The sequence below is a fragment of the Euleptes europaea genome, chromosome 7 (assembly GCF_029931775.1).
Source record: "Euleptes europaea isolate rEulEur1 chromosome 7, rEulEur1.hap1, whole genome shotgun sequence".
Classification (NCBI taxonomy): Eukaryota; Metazoa; Chordata; class Lepidosauria; order Squamata; family Sphaerodactylidae; genus Euleptes; species Euleptes europaea.
In genome coordinates, this window is record NC_079318.1 from 86857888 (window position 1) to 86879133 (window position 21246).

The 21246-nt window shown below is 49.7% G+C and overlaps 1 protein-coding gene across 1 annotated transcript; it reads left to right on the forward strand.

The window, feature by feature from the left end:
* The first annotated feature begins 844 nt into the window (after positions 1-844).
* On the forward strand, positions 845-9557 carry B3GAT3 (beta-1,3-glucuronyltransferase 3). Its single transcript, XM_056852413.1, has 6 exons — positions 845-860; positions 3472-3561; positions 4457-4634; positions 5633-5963; positions 6884-7174; positions 9427-9557. The coding sequence occupies exons 2-6, from the start codon at positions 3480-3482 to the stop codon at positions 9523-9525; spliced, it is 981 nt and encodes a 326-aa protein (XP_056708391.1). The 5' UTR covers positions 845-860; positions 3472-3479; the 3' UTR covers positions 9526-9557.
* The last annotated feature ends 11689 nt before the right edge of the window (positions 9558-21246 follow it).

The window sequence follows — 21246 nt, forward strand, 5'->3', positions numbered from 1 at the left end:
GGGGAGGGACTTCAATGCCATAGAATCCAATTGCCAAAGAGGCCACTTTCTCCAGGTGAACTGATTTATATCGGCTGGAGATCAGTTGTAATAGCAGGAGATCTCCAGTTAGTACCTGGAGGTTGCCAACCCTACGTTGGCGTGTATATGGCCTTTTAATAATTGTTTGCAGTAGTAGAAAAGGGCAAGAGTCCAGTAGCACCTTAAAGACTAAAATATTTTCTGGTAGGGTATGAGCTTTCGTGAGCCACAGCTCACTTCTTCAGATACAGCTAGAATGTGAATCCATCTGTCTTTAATACCACACCTAATCCCATCATGCCTGCTGTTCACATTTACATACTGTTAACATATGCTTACTGATGCTTGTCTGAATTCACTCTCCTCTACTTAAGGACAGATGGATTCACATTCTAGCTGTATCTGAAGAAGTGAGCAGTGGCTCAGGAAAGCTCCTACCCTGCCAGAAAATATTTTTGTTAGTCTTTAAGGTGCTACCGGACTCTTGCCCTTTTCTACTAATAACTGTTTGTTTGCTTACTGCCTAGCCTCATTGCAGGGCTAGTAAAAGTCAAAGGCGGGCTAGGAATATGTCAAAAACAAAACAAAGCGAGGAACCGAAAAAACAGGGTCGAAGCGGAAACAGCTGCAAGGGGGGACTCAAAGCGGCGACGGGCCACTGGCGGGCTATAAAAGCGGTGGGACCGGAAGTGGTGCGATGGCAAGACGAGGGTGGGGGGGCAGAGAGTGCGGGGACGCCGGCCGCGATGGAGGGGCGCTGAGAAGAAGCTGAGGATTTCCCCGGCCACCCCACCCCACCCCACCCCACCCCACCCCCGGTCGCCAGGAGCAGAAGCGCGGTGAGCCTCGGCCTTTGCCCCGTCGCCATGGCGACGGTGTCACACCGTCTCCCCGCCGCCGCCGCCGTCCCTCCTAGCGCAGCAGGGGGCGACCCGGTGGCAGGTGGAGGGCTCGCTACTGCGCTTGCGTGGAAGGGGACGGGGGTTGAAGGGGTCTGTGTGGCGTCTTGCGTTGCTAGAGAGGAGGAAGGAAGGAGAGGCGTCGCGCGGCTTCGCGGCGCGACCCTCGTGCATGCTTACTCAGAAGTAAGCCGTGATGTTGAGACAGCAGGGTAGACTTCCCTTGACTATGGAAGATCCACTGATTTAGCAATTTGCAATAATCCCTTTTCCTTTCTGTAAAATGTATTGAAATGTATTAGGACAGGCAGGGAATAGCTTGTTGCCGGGCAGGGTATCTCTGTGTGCTAAGGAATTGGGGCAAGAGTCACGGAGGGTTGCAGTAAACCATAACAAGAACTGGGTGAAACTGTTACTATACTGCCGCCTCCACGTCTGTAGTGCTGTCCGCTTTACCCTGAATGTTGATGGGTTGTCATATCTTGAATTTGGATAAATATCCCTTCCTCAGTAGGATCGGGGCTCAGAGATTTTTACTCGGTGGAGTGCTCTGGGTAGCAGCTGCTCCGAATAAATAACTGTTTTCTTTCAAACAACGGTCTTGGGTCTCCTCCTCCTCTACGAACCTCTGGTTTTACCATATCAATGTATTCCACGGAACTGCCAGGGAAGCGTGCGCAAGGCTGCAGCCTAAATCTTTTAAAAGAACAAGTGGTGCCTGGCCGCGGTCCGTGCTTCCTAAACCGGCAAGCCTGGCCATCTCATGAACACATGAAGCTGCCTTATACCGAATCAGACCTCAAGGTCCATCCAAGTCAGTATTGTCAACTCAGACAGGCGGCGGCTCTCCAGGGTCTCAGGCAGAGGTCTATTCACATCATTTTACTTGCCTGGTCCTTTTAACTGGAGATGCTGGGGATTGAACCTGGGACCTTCTGCATGCCAAGCAGAGGCTCTACGCTGAGCCACGGCTCCTCCCCATCCTAATTCTAAACAGTTGGGAGAACTTTCTGTGTATGCACAGAAACAATATCTGCACGTTTCAGACTATGAATAAAACATTGTGGGTCCTGGATCAGACAGATCCAGGGATGGGTGAGAATGCAGGGCAGGGTATGTGTTGTGGTACTGGGGGAAGGGGGTGGTGGGAGGGATAACAGGGTCATGCGGTGTAAATGCGTCCTTGTCCCAGTAGATAAGTGCTGAAATACGAACCTTTCAGTCTCCATGAATAGAGATGGGGCAATACAGTTGGCAATAGCAGCCTTTATCCTTTGCTCATTTGGAATCCAGCTTCAATCCCATTTTACAATATGGGACCCCTTTACGCAAGCTGATTTTATTTATGGTTACTTGGAATGAAATCTCACTGTATTTAACAGAGTTTTACATAGGATTACAGCCTTAATTTTTACCAAATTTTTTCCTGTTCTTTCTGTATGTGATAACATAAGTGTGCAGCTTTGGGGGAGCTTTTGCTCTGCATTGTCAAAGGAAATTCATTGGCATGGCCTAGGGTTGCCGGGCCTTCTCTGGCCACCAGCGGGAGATGCGGAGGTAGGTTTGCCAGATCCAGGTTGGGAAACTCCTGGAAATTTGGGGATGGAACCTGAGAAGGGGAGGGACCTCAGTGGGATACAATAACATAAACTCCACCCTCCAAAGCATCCGTTTTCTCCAGGGAACTGATCTGCGTAGTCTGGAAAGGAGCTGTAATTCTGGGAGATCCCCAGGTCCCACCTGGAGGCTGGCATCCCTAGCAGGGCCATAGATGCTATCCTGCCATTTGATGGAGGAATATAAGACAGATCTGGGTACACATGAACACATGAAGCTGCCTTATACTGAATCAGACCCTTGGTCCATTAAAGTCAGTATTGTCTACTCAGACCGGCAAAGGCTCTCCAGGGTCTCAGGCAGAGGTCTTTCACATCACCTACTTGCCTAATCCCTTTAACTGGAGATGCCGGGGATTGAACCTGGGACATGCATGCCAAGCAGATGCTCTATCACTGAGCCACGGCTCAGTGATAGAGCATCCTTTGAGGGGTATGCAGATCTTCCCTGCAATGCAGTGATACTAGACAGGGAGAGGGATATTATGCTTTGGCATCAGAAGCTGCACAGAGATTCCGTGTGGTTGACGGGGAACAGAAGGACCTAGTGGTGCTGTGAAGAGCAGAGCACATTAAGTGCTTAGGAATCTTTGGATGTGTATCCCTCCAGCACACCAACACACCAGACTATGCCCCACCCCCAGCTAGCACACTGATAGTTGCCAAGTACAATGTAGGAGAAAGAATGGTACATTTTGGGTATGCTCAGCTTCAGGTTATACTAGTACAAAGCCCTGCAGCTTGCCTTTGGGTGAAATTGATCCCTTGGACTGAAGGTAGCTAACTGTGGCCCCTGGTGCCTTGGACAACAAGAGGACAAGAGAGCAGCTTTCTCCCGTCAGGATATTGCTGTTATAGAAGCTTCATGTTGCAACTATCTTCTATGGAAGCCCAGCTGTGACCAGTTGCATGTCCCCCCCTTCCCATCCCTGCAGGTTCTGCCATGAAGGTGAAACTGAAGAACGTTTTTGTCGTCTACTTCCTGGTGTCTGTCATTGGCCTGATGTATGCACTGCTCCAGCTGGGTGAGTGGCAAACAGAGGGAGGGAACTGGGTAGCGCCGTGGCTAGAATGCTAAGAACATGAATGTTCCCTGCTGGGTCAGGCATTGATTTATCCAGCTCAGTATTCTATTTCCAGCAGAGGACAACCAGGTGCTGAGGAGCTCACACTGTGACAGTGGTAGATGTCCCTGTTGGTGGTCCTGCTGCATCTAGTACTTGGGGGTAAACTGCCTCTGACCATGGAGGTGCCATTTAGCCATTTTAACCAATCTATTCTTCATGAAGCCCTGACCTGGCTGGCCAGGCTAGCCCAATCTTGTAACTGCTTGGATGGAAGACCTCCAAGGAATACCAGGGTCATGACGCAGAGGCAGGCAATGGCAAACCACCTCTGAACAACTCTTGCCTTGAAAAAGCTACCTGGATGCCATAGGTCAACTGTGACTTGACAGCACTTTCCACATTTTCCATGGGGGATGTGGAGTGGTATGGTATAGCCTGATCTCAGAAGCTAATCAGGGTTGGTACTAGTTTGGGATCCCACCAAAGAAGCATCTGCAGAGACACGCGATAGCAAACCACCTCTGCTTCTCATTTGCCCTGAAAGTCTCTTGCTGGGATTGCCATGTCAGTTGCTACTTGGCAATTGAGGTACATATTGTCTGTGGATTTTGTAATCCTTTTTTTTTTTTAAATCCTTTGCAGAATTGTAACCGTGGCCCTCATTCCTAACCAAATTGAAGCTTTATTTTGAATTGCATTTGCTCATGTTCATTCCATCCCCCTCTTTGGGTCCAAAATTTAGAACGCAGGCTCCTCTCTGGGCATGGGCATATCTCTGTATTTTTAGATTGCTCGATATGGCGCTATATATAAACAAACAGCCATTTTCTGAGGCTCCTTCTTCTGACCTCAGGGCAACCCTGTGACTGCACCCAACACCTGAAGTCAGCCAGTGACCTCATCCACGCCAAAGAGAAGAAGGTCTCCCAGTTGCAGAATGAGCTAAAGAGGCTGCAGGGACGAGAAAAAATACCAGAGCCAGCATCGCCAGCACTGCCCACCATCTATGTCATCACACCCACCTATGCTAGGTAAGCAGCCGGATCCCTGTCATGGAGCTGCCGCTCTAGAAGGTGGCATTACCACCACCTACGCGACAGGGTGTGGCTCGGTACCAGCACATCTGCTTTGCATGCAGAAGGTTCCAAGGTCAACAGCCAGAGTCTCCAGTTAAAAGGATCTCGGGCATGCGTTGGAAATGTCCTTTTCCTTCCCAAGAACCTGAAGAGCTCCTGCCAATCAAAGCAGATAATACCAAGCTAGATGATTTGAGAGCCAGCGTGATGTAGTGGTTAAGGGCAGTGGCTTGGAGCGGTGGACTCTAATCTGGAGAGCCGGGTTTGATTCCCCACTCCTCCATATGAGCGGCGGATGCTAATCTGGTGAACTGGGTTGGTTTCCCCACTCCTACACATGAAGCCAGCTGGGTGACCTTGGGCTAGTCACAGCTCTCTTAGAGCTCTCTCAGCTCCACTTACCTCACAGGGTGTCTGTTGTGGGGAGTGGAAGGGAAGGTGATTGTAAGCCGGTTTGATTCTTCCTTAAGTGGTAGAGAAAGTCGGCATATAAAAACCAACTCTTCTTTTTGTGTGTGCAAGACAGCTTTGTATGAATTCTGAAATTTGTGGGGGGGGGGGTTAACACAGTGGGAAAGCACCTGCTGTGCATGCTAAAGGTCCCAGGTTACATAAGAAAAGCCATGCTGGATCAGACCAAGGCCCATCAAGTCCAGCAGTCTGTTCACACAGTGGCCAACTAGGTGCCTCTAGGAAGCCCACAAACAAGACGGCTGCAGCAGCATCCTGTCTGTGTTCCACAGCACCTAATATAATAAAGTTCAGTCTGCTGTTAAATGGATCACAGTTTGGAGAGCTGGGGATGAATGATCCCTGCCCAAGACTTCAGAGAGAAAGTCAGAGCTGACAGAATCGCACCTCTTGTCTGACCCCAGCATAGGACAGCTTCATATGCTCTCTAAGTCGCTGCCTTTCAGTTGGCCGGTTCCTTTCCTCTCCCCTCCCATCTGTAGGCTGGTGCAGAAAGCAGAGCTGGTGCGCCTCTCCCAGACCTTGATGCACGTGAAGAACCTTCACTGGATTGTGGTGGAGGACTCGCCGGTGAAGACCCAGCTGGTCTCAGAACTGCTGTCCCAGGGCAACCTGCGCTTCACGCACCTCCACGCGGAGACGCCCAAGGAGCACAAGCGCAAGGAGAGCGACCCCAACTGGCTGAAACCTCGGGGGGTGGAGCAGCGCAACCTGGCCCTGCAGTGGCTGCGGGAGAACCGCGAGCTCAGCGATGAAGGGGTGGTGTACTTTGCCGACGACGACAACACTTACAGCCTTCGCCTCTTCGATGAAGTCAGTATGGGGAGAGGGGGAGTGCTGTTGGGGGCGGGGTGGGAGCAAAGGCTATCGCAGGGCGCCCGCAGCAGAGTCTGAGCTGAAAACCTTAACAGATAGACAGGTTCACATGGGAGGGGCCGTGGCTCAGCGGCAGAGCTCTGCTTTATGCAGAAGGTCCCCGGTTCAATCCCCGACATCTCCAGTGAGAATGAGCAGGTAGTGGGTGATATGCAAGATCTCTGCCTGAGATCTTGGAAAGCAGCTGCCTGTTCAAGTAGACTGTGCTAAGCTTGATGGACTGATGCTTTGATAGAGAATAAGGCAGCTTCATGTGTTCCTGTGGCCCACGTTATTTGCAGTTAGAATCATAGAATAGAATCAGAAGGTGCCATCTAGTCCAACCCCCTGCTTAATGCAGGATCATCCTAGAGTTGGTAGGTCGACCAGCACTGTGAACTGTACACAGTAGCAAACTGAAAGCCAGCTAAGTTGTTAAAACAGATGAACTGTTGCACTAAAGGGATTATTAAAATGATGTATACCAAGAGCTTTGAACTCTTGATAGGCATGTGAATGCTCAATGTTAATACAATCGCTGTCTTGTGTAGTAGCAACTATGAGCTATATTGCGGAGGCTGCACCTATCCTACAATACAGCTTGATTTAGCTTCTGTTCTGCATACTTGGTCCTATTTTTCTCTGAGACCATGAGAGCTAGAAACTTTCTTTATTTAAACTAATCTTAAAAGATTGGGGGAAAGGAGTCTGGATTTCTAGAGACCATGTTCTGCCAAGTATGTGAATTTCAGCAACTATAGGCCCCTTAAATAGCAAGACCCAGAGTTCTCATCAGGAATAAACAGATGGGGAAACAGGTGTGCAGCACCTTCCACACTGTGCCCTCCCAGGCTCTCACCTGTCTCTTTCCCAACTAGATCCGCTCCACCAAGCGAGTCTCCGTGTGGCCCGTCGGCCTGGTGGGCGGCCTCCGCTTCGAGCGCCCCCTCGTCGAGGGCGGCAAAGTTGTGGGATTCTACACTGCCTGGAAGCCCAACCGACCCTTCCCCATGGACATGGCTGGCTTTGCCGTGGCCCTCCAGCTGCTGCTGGCCAATCGGGAGGCCCGCTTTGACTTGCTGGCCGAGCGTGGCTACCTGGAGAGCAGCCTGCTCCAGTCGCTGGCATCTATCGAGGAGCTGGAGCCCAAAGCAGACAACTGCACCAAGGTGAAGGAGACGGCAGCGACAGCAGCTGCACAGGGGTGGGAGGCGAAGGGACAGAAGTCTCACAGGGTCGGTTTGTCACTGTGTGGGATGGTGGGAGCTTAAGAGATGACCAGAGACAGTGTCATGTGTTCGTGTTCAGTAAGATGTTGTTTTTCACTTCCTCAAACAGGAGGAAGTTCAGGACCTTTACTTTGGCAGTCCTGGCGCAGGCTAGCCCTTGAGAAACTCCGGTTGAGAAGCAAGGAGTTGAACCTTGCAGATCTGTCCCATTCACTGTAGAGCTTTCTCTGAGAGCCTCTTGCATCAGAAAGAAGCACCCAGTGCCATGGGAAAACACTGCTCTTAGCGGGACAGATTTGCAGGATCCAAGCCCAATGCTAGGGAAGAAGCAGCAGAGCCAGAAGTTCCCCCCCACACACACACACACAAAAGGATCGGGGGTGGTTCCAGTATGTGACTTATAGCCTCTCTTCCCAGAATCTAACCAGCTAACTGTTCCATGCCCTCACCTGCAGCCCTGGCTGTGACTTCAGGGAAAGCGTTTAAGGCTTACTTTGGGGCAGGTCTGAAGTGAAGAGTTCTTCTACATGGCAATGCCTGGGCATTCTCCATTCGTTCCTTTCATGCATCTTCATGTTAGATTCAGTGTAAATATGATGTGCTTTTGCCAGTGATATTGTAGTAAGTTACCAGCTGAATAGTTCCAGCTGTGACTTCTAGGCAGTTGCTTTTTTTGAATGTGGAGTCTTAAAGGTCATTTAGGGCTCCGGTAGGGGCTGTTGTTGAGTAGCCTGCATGCAGAACGTCCCTGGTTCAATCCCTGGCATCTCCAGTTTAAAAAATCTGGTAGTAGGTGATGTGAAAGACCTTGACTTGAGACCCTGGAGAGCAGCTGCTACCCTGAGTAGACAATGCTGAGCCTCATGGACCAAGGGTCTGACTCAGTATAAGGCAGTTTCATGTGTTGCATATTTTGGGGAGGGGCCCATAGCTCAATAGTAGAGCATCTGCTTGGCATCAGAAGGTTGAAAGGATGAAGTAGTAAATAGTGTGAAGGATCTTGACCTTAGACCCCCAGAGAGCAGCTGTTGGCCTGAGTAGACAGTCCTGACCTTGATGGACGAAGGGTCTGATTCAGTATGTGTGTGTGTGAGTGTGTGTTAAGTGCTGTCAAGTCGCTTCCGACTCATGGCGGCCCTATGAATCAATGTCCTCCAAAATGTCCTATCTGACAGCCTTGCTCAGGTCTGGCAAATTGAGGGCTGTGGCTTCCTTTATTGAGTCAATCCATCTCTTGTTGGGTTTTCCTCTTTTCCTGCTGCCCTCAACTTTTCCTAGCATGACTGTCTTTTCTAGTGACTCTTGCCTTCTCATAATGTGACCAAAATACAATAGCCTCAGTTGAGTCATTTTAGCTTCTAGGGTCAGTTCAGGCTTTATTTGATCTATAACCCACTGATTTGTTTTTTTTGGCAGCCCACGGTATCCGTAACACTCTCCTCCAACACCACATTTCAAAGGAGTCTACTTTCTTCTTGTCAGCTTTCTTCATTGTCCAGCTTTCACACCCATACGTAGTAAAAGGGAATACGATGGCATGAATTAACCTATCTTGGTGGCCAGTGACACATCCTTACACTTCAGAATCTTCTCTAGCTCCTTCATGGCTGCACTTCCCAGTCTCAATCTCCTTCTGATTTCGTGGCTGCAGCCTCCCTTTTGGTTGATGATGGAGCCAAGGAATAAAAAGTCTTCCAACAATTTCAATTTCCTCAATGTCACCCTTAAAGTTGTGTAATTCTCCTGTAGTCATTACTTTTATAATTCAGTATAAAGCAGCATATACTGGGGGCCAGCGTGGTGTAGTGGTTAAGAGTGGTGGTTTGGAGTAGTGGACTCTGATCTGGAGAACCAATTTTGATTCCCCACTCCTCCACATGAGCGGCGGAAGCTAATCTGGTAAACTGGGTTGTTTTCCCACTCCTACACACGAAACCAGCTGGGTGACCTTGGGCTAGTCACAGCTCTCTTAGAGCTCTCTCAGCCCCTCCCACCTCACAGGGTGTCTGTTGTGGGGAGGGGAAGGGAAGGTGATTGTAAGCTGGTTTGATTCTTCCTTAAATGGTAGAGAAAGTCGACATATAAAAACCAACTTCTCTTCATGTGCAACCAGGTACTGGGTTTTTTTGGGGGGGACACGGGGCAGTATGAACAGATCTCTGAAGCTCCCCCCCCCCATTGGCTCTTTGCAGGTGCTCGTCTGGCACACCCGGACCGAAAAGCCCAAGATGAAACAAGAGGAGCTCCTTCAGAAGCAGGGCCTGGGCTCTGACCCCAGCATCGAGGTTTGACCTGGCCCCCACTCGGCTGTAATGCTGGAACCAGCACCCCAGTAGGGTGTAGGGTAGAGGAAAGGTGAGACCCTGCTGAACTGCATGGGCCACTGATGCTGGAACTCGTCCCCCTGCCCCCATTCATCCATGGGCACGATGCACTGGAACTTTTTTTATTTATTGAGGGCGGCCTCTCCCTCCTTCCACCCTGGACATGGGGGACAAGCTCTGCTTCCAGCAAGAAGAGACTTTCATAAAGTGCTGCTAACTCCCTCGTTGGGGAAACGTCTCCATTTCAGCCTTCCCTTCCTTTACGTGTTTCTTCCTGGAATGCTGCTTTCTACTGGGAGAAGAGCCCCACCTTCCTCCACCCTGCTACCCAGAATTCTCCCTGCTTCGCTTCGAAACAGATCCCCGCCGCCAAGTGTTGTGGTTTGACGTATTACTCTCCAGTGCTGTCTTCTATGACGGTTCTGGATCTCTCTGTCAGATGCTTGGGGCTGGATTTGACCCGCAGTCAGGATAGCCGGGGCAGAGGGAGGGCAGAACTGAGAACTGATTAAAGCAGCAAAGAAAGGACACCTACCCTCTCCTTTGCCGATCTGCCTCCAGGTCGTTGTATCCTCATTCCCCATATGAAGGAGAGCGACCCTCAACTAGCCGAGGGCCCAATTATGGGGAGGGGCTGGTTCCCATTCCCCTGCGCTGTGAATGTTTGTGTCACATCTGTCCCCAGCTGCATGTAGCGGGTGGGTGTTACAGCAACATGCATGTGAACTGGTCAATAAACATATAAAACGCCATGCTTTTCATAGAATCATAGAGTTGGAAGGGACCACCAGGGTCATCTAGTCCAACCCCCTGCACAATGCAGGATATTCCAAATGACCTCCCCCCCACACCTAGTGACCCCCTACTCCAGGGGTGGGGAACTTTTTTCCCGCCAAGGGCCATTTGGATATTTATAACATCATTCACGGGCCATACAAAATTAACAACTTAAAAATTAGCCAACCAATACATTTCTCCATGGCCCGGGTGGGAAAGGGTTAACATAGTTTCTTGGGCGGTCCTAGCAGCTCCTTTTCTTGGCAAAACAAACTCATATCTGCCTTGAATAGTGGCTATTCCTGTCCGCAGGAGGGTGCGGATCGCCAGTCTTAGATCCTTCTGAGCTAGAGATCTGCCAGGACCCACGAAGGGCCGGACCAAATGATTTCCCGGGCCTTAATTGGCCCCTGGACCTGACATTCCCCACCTCTGCCCTACTTCATGCCCAGAAAATGGCCAAGGTGACCTCCCTCCCATGATCTGCCTAAGGTCATAGAATCAGCATTGCTGACAGATGGCCATCTAGCCTCTGTTTAAAAACCTCCAGGGAAGGAGAGCTCACCACCTCCCATGGAAGCCTGTTCCATTGAGGAACCACTCTAACTTAGAAAATTCTTCCTAATGTCTAGACAGAAGCTCTTTTAATTTAATTTCATCCTGTTGGTTCTGGTCCGACCTTCTGGGGCAGCAGAAAACAACTTGGCACCATCCTCTACATGGCAGCCCTTCAGGTACTTGAAGATGGTTATCATATCACCTCTCAGTCTTCTCCTCTCCAGGCTAAATGTACCCAGCGCCGTTAACCTTTCCTCATAGGACTTGGTCTCCAGACCCCTCACCATCTTTGTTGCCCTCCTCTGGACACGTTCCAGCTTGTGTACATCTTTCTTAAATTGCGGTGCCCAAAACTGAACACAATACTCTAGGTGAGGTCTAACCAACCTGTGTCTTTCCTGTGTGTGAAGTGCTGTCAAGCCGTAGCCAACTCATGGCAACCCCAAGACCATGGGGTTTTTAAGGCCAGAGACAGCTGGGTGCCACTATTAAAAAGCCCTGTCTCTGGAGGTGGGGGCAGAGAGCAGGGCTTTTGGGGAAGATCGAAACCGGTGGGCTGGACAGCATGGGAGGAGGCAGTCCTTCAGGTACCCTGGCCCCAAGCCATTTAAGGCCTTAAAAGAACCAGCACTTTGAATTGTGCTAGGAAACAAATGGGCAGACAATGCAGATCTCTCAGCACTGGAATGATATGATATGAACACTGTATCCAGCCCCTGACAGTAGTTTGGCTGCTGCATTTCAGACCAACTGAAGTTTCTGGACTGTTTTCAAAGGCAGCCCCACATACAGCACATTACAGTACTCTAGCCTGGATGTAATCAGATCACGGATCGCCATGGCAAGAGCATGTACGTTCACATCAGAGGCCAACCAGCCAACCACTCCATCTTGGGCCTCTGCTGCTTCCTGCTCTGCTGGCCCCACATCCGGGGAGACCTCTGTGTACTTTGCACAAAGCAATGAGAGTTCTGTGTTGTATAAGTGTGCAAAGCAAAGAAATGGCGACAGCAGGCAAATATAACTGCCTCCCACCCACCCTGGATTGCCTAAGAGCTGTCAGAGAAAGTGATGAATTTCCCTCCACAAGGAGTTCCGTAGCCCAGGTGCCTCTGTTGAAAGATTCCTGTCCCACACAGTCATCTTAAAAGTGCAGTGCGCTCATCTGGGAGCATGCAAGCCTTACACAGGGTTGCGTAATACTTCTACGAAATACCTGTATGCTTTGACAATGCATACTTGCACACACCCAAGCAAGGATAGCTTCTTAAATACATGTGACTTGACAGCGTGGTATAGTGGTTAAGAACTGGGTTCTTAATCTGGAGAACCGGGTTTGATTCCCCGCTCCTCCACATGAGCAGCGGACTCTAATCTGGCAAATCGGGTTGGTTTCCCCACTCCTCCATACGAAGCCTGCTGGGTGTCCTTGGGCCAGTCGCAGTTCTCTGAACTCTCAGCCCCACCTACCTCATAAAGGTGTCTGTTGTGGGGAGAGGAAGGGAAGAAGGTTGTAAGACGATTTGAGACCTTGAAGGTGGAGAAAATCAGGGTATAAAAATCAACTCTTCTTCTCTTCTTCTGAATTTAATGCCCTTGCAACCTTCTCTCCCTCCTACAGCAGAAACCACCCCCAGAGGTGATTCCGAGTAGTTATGTTTCCTCCAGCTAGTTTTGATGGGAGAATATGAAGCAGGAAGCAGGGCCAGCATCAGAGATTGGCATGACTAGGCAACTGCTCAGGTCCCAAGAGGCCCCGCTGCTGATATCTGCCTGGAAGTGTTGGGGGCTTGAAGGAGAATGAGGGAACATCTCCCAGCCAGAAACCTGAAGGGCCTCAGAGGGCCCTGCGACATCACAGAGGCCTCCGCGACATCACAGAGGCCTCCGAAGGGCTGTGAATGGTACCCAAGAATGGCTGTTGGCCCTTTCATCCTCCTTCGAGCATAGCCACATGAATATGCCACACGAACACATAAGCTGCCTTATACTGAATCAGACCCTTAGCCCATCAAAATTGGTATTGTCTACTCAGACCGACTGGCTCTCCACGGTCTCAGGTAGAGGTCTTTCACATCACCTACTTGCCTGGTCCCTTTAACTGGAGATGCCAGGGATTGAACCTGGGACCTTATGCATGCCAAGCAGATGGTCTACCGCTGAGCCTTAGCCCCTTCCTGTTACCAGTGGGGCTTGAAAGAGCACCGAAGAGTCACCAGCGGTGCTCTGCTGCCTTCTCTAGGAAGGAGAACAGATACACATGTGCATGGGGGAGGGTCACAGGAGATCATTATGCCTCCAAACCTTGAGCTGGCCCTAGTGCTAAAGGTTGGGCATTTTTAACCAGCCTGTGCCAAGCAGGGTTGGACAGCGGGTGCTTGATTATGGCACCAGGTGACATTTCCTTCCTCAAAGAATAAACCACACCCTGCCTCTGGACAGTTAAGGCTAGACACCAGGGCTGCCAGCAAAGAGGGTGGGCCTTCAGACAGGCCTAAAGCAGTTAATCCTTTTCAGCCTCAAATCCTGCAACCAGCATCTCAGGAACTGGGTTTCCGGTGACTTAAGATCTGTTCCCTATACCCACAGAATAGCGGAGCTCAGCCCTTCCTGAACATATTGCTTGCCCCTCCAGCCTGAATAGGGCTGGGGTCAGGAGCCCCATTGTGGAAGAGGTTAAATTCACAAAGAATCCCAGGTAGGGCTGCCAGCCTCCAGGTAGTATAAGGAAAAAAAACAGCACACAGGCTCACTATGTTGTAACGACTGCTCTAACCTGAATAGCTGGAGAATTCCTTGTGAATCCTGCTAGAGAACCAGAATTTTGGTCTGTTGAAAATCACATTCTTTGAGAAGCTGGCTGACAAAGCTTTTTGGCGAAAACGTTTCCGGATAAAGCGTTCCCTCCCTGTGGAGCCGGGAGCCTCCCGGCTTCCGCCCCGTTTTACGGGGTGAAGACTTCTATCAGCCCTCGGGCTATTGCTGTGAAGTAGGACGCTCTTCATTGATCACACAGTGACGTTATCGCTCTTGCTTTGGCGTCTCATCCCAGCGTTCATTTTCAACATCCTTTGGGAGCTTAATATATCTTGGTCTCTTTCACTTTCAGTTACATAAGAGCCTTTTATATGTATGATGCACTTTGCTTGCATATCGTTCTTGATTAATGTAAATATATGTAAAAAAAATACAACGAGAATTGTTCGTTGCAAATATTTATTATAACACAGTGTGTTACAACACAGTGAGCCCGTGTGCTGTTTTTTTCCTTATACTTTGTGATACAGCACTAGTGTTTTTTTCCTTGGTTGAACCTCCAGGTAGTAGCTGGAGATCTTCCGCTATTACAACTGATCTCCAGCCAATAGAGGTCAGTTCCCCTGGAGAGAATGGCTGCTTTGGCCAATGGACTCAATGGCATTGAAGTCCCTCCCCTCCCCAAATTCTGCCCTCCTCAGGCTCCACCCCAAAAACCTCCTGCTAGTGGTGAAGAGGGACCTGGCGACCCTAATCCCAGGGCACCTGGAGGCACAGAAGCTGGTGAAGCAGTCTATTATTTTCATAGGTGCCACAAGATGCTTTGCTGTGACTGCCTGGCACAACAACACCCCCCCTCCCAGTGGCAGACTGGCCAGGGTGTCAGCTTGCCCGATGGCAAGTAGGCCCTGTGGGCCCCTGATGAAGCTGGGCCCCTTAAACATTGGACAATATGTTTAAAATGTTAATGACTTTTCAGTAGCTTGAAAATATAACAGAAGTTCCAATACTATTTCTGTATGCAACTACAATTTTAATTGTACCTTTTTTCCACTTATGTATTTTTTTGAAAATTTTATTTATTTCTTGTAAAAATTAAATGATAGCCTTATAGTGGCGGGTGGGTCCCCTTTGTCTCCTGGCAACCAATATTTTTAGACCCAGTCTGCCACTGCCCCCTCCCATACACACACAAACATCCCCTGGAATGAAAAAGGTTTCTTCCCTTGTTTATAGTGTAATCCTAACTAGAGTTACACCTTTCTAAAACCCTTTGGTTTCAATGGATTTAGAAGGGTGTTGTTTGGGAACGCACTGTTCGCTTCTCGAACCAGACTTTTTCGTTTTGTTTGGAATTCCTGCAGCAATCCCCTTCCTTCCTCCCCAATATTTTAATTGTTGCTTTTATTTATTTTCTCAAATTTCTAGCCTGCCCTCCCCAGCCAAGACCAGGCTTTTATGTTCTTGTATTTAGTTTAGCTCTGGCTTTCATTGTTTTAATTATGTGTTCGTTGGTTGCTTTTAATGGCTTTTAAGATGAGATTTTATTACGTATGTTTTAATTTGTTAGCTGCCTTTGGGTTCCTTACGAGGGCTGAGAGGTGGGGTGATTTTTTTTGGGTACAATAAAGCAATGAAATAACCCCCCACACCTTTTGATCTCATCTAAATCTCTAACATGGGGCAGAATAGAAACAGACTAGAATTAAATGTGGTCAAAGTCTTGCTGTGTGATAGTAGGAATTTTTAAATCTGTGCTTGCTTTGGGATGGGAGGGAATCCCTTGCCAATTCTGCATTCTAATCTTAGAGCCAGAGTTACTCTGGCTGAAACCCACTGATTTTTAATAGGCCTGTACTACAGTAATTCAGCACAGGATCGTCCTGTTAATTTCCCAGCTTCCAAAGCTGCTGGCAATCACTGACAGGGCCAGAAGCCAACAGAAGCAGCTTATCAGAATGAAATGTTCCACAGACTTCCTCCTTTGGTACCCGCTGGGGAATTCAGGATTGCTAAATTCTGTGTTCCCCATCCAAGAGAAAGTAGCTGGGGAAAGGAGGCCAAGACTTCTCGTCTTTGTTCCGAATACGAGAGCCCTGCTGGAAAGGGCCAAGGGTCCATCTAGTCCAGCATCCTGTTTTTCTACAGTGGCCAACCAGGTGCTCCGGGAAAGCCCGTCAGCAGGGCCTTGCCCTGTTGCTTGTCCTCAGCACCTGGTATTCAAAAGTAGACTGCTCCTGGACATGGGGGTTCCATTTAGCTCTCATGGCTAAAGCTTGTTGATAAGACCTATCCAATGACTACCCGGGGACCATCAGAAGATCCTGCGTTAGCAAATGTAGTAACTTATTTACCAAATATTTTTGTGCAGCCTTTCCACTCAATTAGGGTCCCCAGGTCAGTGATCATAAAAACATCTGAACATTAAAACAGCATAAGATATAAAATAATGCAATAAAAACATGTAAACCTACAGCACCAAAATCAGGGAGGAGGGCCAGTAACAGTTATTGGGAGCATGCCAAACAAAACAAAAAAGTCCTCCCTTGCTGGAAGAAGACACTGATAGAGGGAGACAGAGGGAATTATGGCAGGAAGTTTTTTCTGGTCTCTCCTGGACCTAACTTGCTGGCCAATTTAATGAAGTGATTGTGAGTTCTAATGAGACGGGAGTAGGAGAAAAAAAACCATTCATGATATTCTAGTAGTTAGCAAAGGAGTGAAAAGATGTGAATTATGACTAGTGATCTGTTTTATGAGGAGTTAATGGAGAGGGTAAGTGGCAATGAATCCTGATTTACAGGAGAAAGGAAGTAGTTATTTGCAAGGCCTTTCTGGAGCATTTACCTTCAGGAGCGTGGATACTTGGGTTTTATGTTATCGGGGGTGATGAAGGAGACCACTACTCATGGGTTCTGGCTCTAGGCCTGCAAAAATTCTTTCCCCAGCTCAACCGTAACAGAGGAAGCAGGGCTTCAACAAGAGAACGGGTCCGATAATTCCAGCCTTCAAACCCCACCCCCTGTAGGTAACACAGAATTGCTGTTGAAAGAAACTGGACTCAAGGGGCAACCCCAGGGTTCATTTTCACTGGCAGGGCTGAGTTCTGAAGTCACAGGCAGTGCTTCTGAGCATGTGCAAAGTGCCCTTCCCCACCCCAAACACTGGGATTAGAGCTGAAGCAATTTCAGGTCCAAGGCCTTGTGGCTAAAGGAAGCAGGAAATCCCTAGTTCCATCTGCATGGTCGTCATGAGCTTGTTTGGATGGCTTTTGGCAAGCCCTGCTCTCCCTGTGTGTTCAACCCTGCATCTGCAAGAAGAGGATAATAACCCTGACCTACTTTACAGGGTTGTTATGAAGATTTCTGAGATGTCTGTGATGCGCTTTGAACATTGGAAATACAATACGTAAATGCCCGGTTTTATTTTTATTGCTTTATGCTAGCTAAAGGTGCAGAACTGAACTTTTCTTTACAGCACTAGGAGCCCCCAACTCCTTCTGCAGAGATAATAATATTGGCCTGCCTTACAGGACTGTTGGAGTGATCACAGAAATATTGTGCCTCAAGCATTTAAGAAAAACAAGGTTGGAACAGAATGCAAGGAATCCAGCTTCAGTCTGCAGCCAAGCTACACATTCACTAGTGGGGGCTCTTAGGTAAGGTCGCCAACCTCCAGCTGGGTCTGGAGATCTCCTGGTAATTACAGCTGATCTCCAGACCGCAAAGGTCAGTTCCATTGGAGAAAATGGCTGCTCTGGAAGGGGGGGACTCTATGGGATTATACCCCGCTGAGGTCCCTCCAGACTCCACCCCCCAAAAAAACCCTCCAGGGATTTCCCAACCCGCCGTTGGCAGGTATGCTACCGGCCCCTCGGCCCCTGCCTTGCCAAGTGGGAATAAAGCCTCCTACCTTGCAGGGCTGTAGCAAGGATTGCTGCGAGCGTGCAAGTGAAGTGGTTCGACGTTATTAGGCAGAAGAGCCCCGGCACCTCTCCGAAGCCCAAGAAGCCAGGCGCTGACCTCCTTCCAATCCTCCCAGCAGCACCACCCCCCCGCACACACACACACCACGCGACTGCAACTGGGAAGCTTCCCACTGAACTTGCATCTCCTGCCTCCTTTGGCCCCCAAAGTTCTCCACACACACCCCTCCGCCCCGGTTTTCTATTTTGGGCCAGGCCCCGGGGGTTGGAGAACTTAAAGAGAGAAAAGAGCAAGAGTCCAGTAGCACCTTAAAGACTAACACAAATATTTTCTGGCAGGGTATGAGCTTTCGTGAGCCACAGCTCACTTCTTCAGATACAGCTAGAAAGTGAATCCATCTGTCTTTAAGTAGAGGAGAGTGAATTCAGACAAGCATTAGTATGTAAATGTTAACAGTATGTAATGTGAATAGCAGGAGTGATGGGATTAGGTGTGGTATGCAGAAGAGTCTGTGATGTCCAGGGGAGAGACGGGTGTGGAGAAATCAGCATTGGTAATGAGCCATGAATGCAAGGTCTTTATTCAGCCCAGGTAAATGCATTGTCTTTCGTTTGAACAGCAACTGTAATTCAGCAGTTTCTCTTTCCAATCGCGAAAGCTCATCCCCTGCCAGAAAATATTTTTGTTAGTCGTTAAGGTGCTCCTGGACTCTTGCCCTTTTCTACTACTGCAGACAGACTAACACGGCGACCCACTGGGAATTTCCTTTTTAAAGTAAGCGAACAGCATCAGATAAGAAGAAGTGAGCTGTGGCTGACGAAAGCTCATCCCCTGCCAGAAAATGTTGTTGCTAGTCTTGAAGGTGCTCCTGGACTCTTGCTCTTTTCTACTGCTGCAGACAGACTAACACGGCGACCCACCGAGAATGAAGAGAGGGAAACACCCGAGCGAGGAGCGAGCGCAACGCGATGCAATACCGAGATGGGTTTTTTTTTTTTTGCAAGGGAAATGACATACGGCGCTCCTGCTTCCTGGGGGTGGGGGGAGCCCGGCCCCAGCAGCGCGGTCTGGACGGGGCGGGCGCTGCCGCCTCCTCCCGCCAGAGCCCCGGGACCTTGCCGCCCTCTCCATCCCCTGCCCGGCAGCCTGGAGGAGCCGAGGGAAGCCCGACCGGCGGCAGGAGCGCATGGGAGCGAGGCGCGCCGCCGCCCCCCGGCCACCATGGACGGCTCCCCGCAGCGCAGCGCCGACGGTGAGCTCCGTCCCACGTAGTTTGTTTTGCCCACCCCGGACCGGCTGGTCTGTCTCCTCCCCACCCCGCGGCTAAACTAGGTTCGGGGGCGCAGAGAGGCCCCCTTCCCCTCCCCTGGCGCAGGGGGGCGCTGGAGAGACGCGGGGCGACGAATCCCGGGGTGCAATCCGGGCTGCGCAATCCGGTGCGGACGGAGTCGGGAGGCGGTCCCGTTGCGACGCAGCCAGGCTGTCCCGGTCGACGTCGGGCTGCCCTGGCTTAAAACCCCCGAGCCACGGCCTGACCCTGGGTACATGTCTACCCCGAGGTTTACTCTTTATGCAGGGGAGGCTTTGCCTTGAATCTGTCACTCTTTAGATGCACGTGTTTCCCCATCCGAATTCTCAGAACTCAAAAATAAGCCCCCATGCGGAGTTTTGGGGATTCGGGTTTGGGGGAACACGCGCATCTAGAGAGCAGCAGATCCAAGCCGAAACCTCCCCTGCATAAAAGGCCTCGTATTATTCGAGTCGCTGCAAGTTGGCTGTGAGTTGACAGCACTTTACACCACCAGTAAACAGCGCCCTGCCCTGGGTGGCCCAGGCTAGCCTGATCTTGTCAGATCTCAGAAGGAAGTCCAGCTTTGCAATGCCATTAAATTGCCATAAGTCGGCTGCGACTTGAGGGCGCTTTGCACACATTATTGGAGGTATGGGGTGTGTTGTTGCAGAGGCGAAAATGGACCAGTCGCTGTCCCCGAGGAACTTACAGTCTAAAATAGAAAATGGAGATAACAGCTGCCCTGGTTTAAAAATCCCAAGCCATGGCCTGATCCTGTTTACATGTTTACTCCAAAGTTGTTATTCGAGTCGCCCTAAATTGGCTGCGACTTGACTGCACTTTACACCACGGGTAAGCAGCGCCCTGCCCTGGCCCAGGCTAGCCTGATATTGTCAGATCTCAGAAGCTAAGCAGGGTCAGCCTTGGTCAGTACTTGGATGGGAGACCACCAGGGAAGTCGAGGGTCGCAATGCAGAAGCAGGCAATGGCAAAAACCACCTCTGTTCGGCTCTTGCCTTGAAAACCCTACTGGGTTGCAATAAGTTGGCTGCGACTTGACGGCACTTTACGCACATTATTGGAGGTACGTGTTCCCGAGGAACTTACAGTCTAAAATTGAAACAGCTGAGAGGCAAGGCTAGGGGGGAGTTAAAGGTGCTAGCAAATACAGCTTATGTCTGACTCTAGATGCTAAAATGACTAAACTGAGGCTATTGTACTTTGGTCACATTATGAGAAGAGTCACTGGAAAAGACAATCATGCTAGGAAAAGTTGGAGGCAGCAGGAAAAGAGGAAGACCCAACAAGAGATGGACTGACTCCCTAAAGGTAGCCGCAGCCCCCAGTTTGCAAGATCTGAGCAAGGCTGTTGAGGATAGAACATTTTGGAGGACGTTGATTCATAGGGTCGCCATGAGTTGGAAGCGACTTGACGGCTCTTAAGGCACACGCACAAGAACCTGGTTGTGGTGTGGATGAAGGGTTAAGCCAAAGGCCACGTGGAAAAAGGCCACGTGGGTTTTGAGTAGGGAGTGGAAGGAAGGGAGAGAGGAAGGAGTACCTTGTATATTTGTATTATTATTGAATTTACAAGCCTGGGATGTGTAGTGTGTGAGTTTGCGGGGATCCAGGGGGTGCTTTGCTGCTTAGAGCGGCTGCCCTTGTTGGTGTGGTTAAGGAGTGTTATGGTATAATACAGAAAGGCACATGGGTAGTGTATGGTTCATGGTTACAGAGGAGGAGAGAAGCACTGCATGCGCATGAGTGCTCACCTTTGGGTGAAACAGGACAGTTGCATGCTCATGGACCATTAGCAGAGTAGGAGAGCATTTGTGTATTTGCCTGGAGTATGTATTTCAGTTATGTTTGTACAAGAATTTCCATACAGGCGGTTAGCGTGCAACCTGTGTGTGGTGCAGAGCTGTGTGTGGGACAATTAGCACACTGCATGTGCACAGTGAGAAACTTTCCATTTCCTGTTTCACACAGCTGACATACTAGGGGTAAGATTTTCACTGGTGACAATCTACCAGATCAATTGTGGTTTGTTCTCTCTTTGTCTGTCTCTGTCTGTCTCTCTCTGGAACTTCGGTTTCCGTAGTGCTCCAAAATCCCTCCAAATCCCTGTCTCCCCACTCTTTTTGCTCTTTATCGAGCAGCAAGAGGCAGAATTATAACTTCCCCTGTTTTACAGATGTGAAGCCCCCAGTTTTTTAGCTAAAAGGTAATCCAGATTTATTAGTGCAATACCCACTGTGTCTGTTCTCCATCCCTTTTTGGACAAAGATACGTCAGGGTCTTGTTCCTTCCTTGGGATAGGTTTTGCATGCAAACATTCACGCCCAGAGTTCTTATCTTTCCTGAGGCTTAGTGGAAGCC

Excerpts from the sequence above, each read along its gene's own strand:
- B3GAT3 (XM_056852413.1), top strand. The coding sequence starts at position 3,480 with ATGAAGGTGAAACTGAAGAACGTTTTTGTCGTCTACTTCCTGGTGTCT. Across the intron at positions 3,562-4,456 it reads GTATGCACTGCTCCAGCTGG|GGCAACCCTGTGACTGCACC; the intron begins GTGAGTGGCAAA and ends TTCTGACCTCAG. Across the intron at positions 5,964-6,883 it reads GCCTTCGCCTCTTCGATGAA|ATCCGCTCCACCAAGCGAGT; the intron begins GTCAGTATGGGG and ends TTTCCCAACTAG.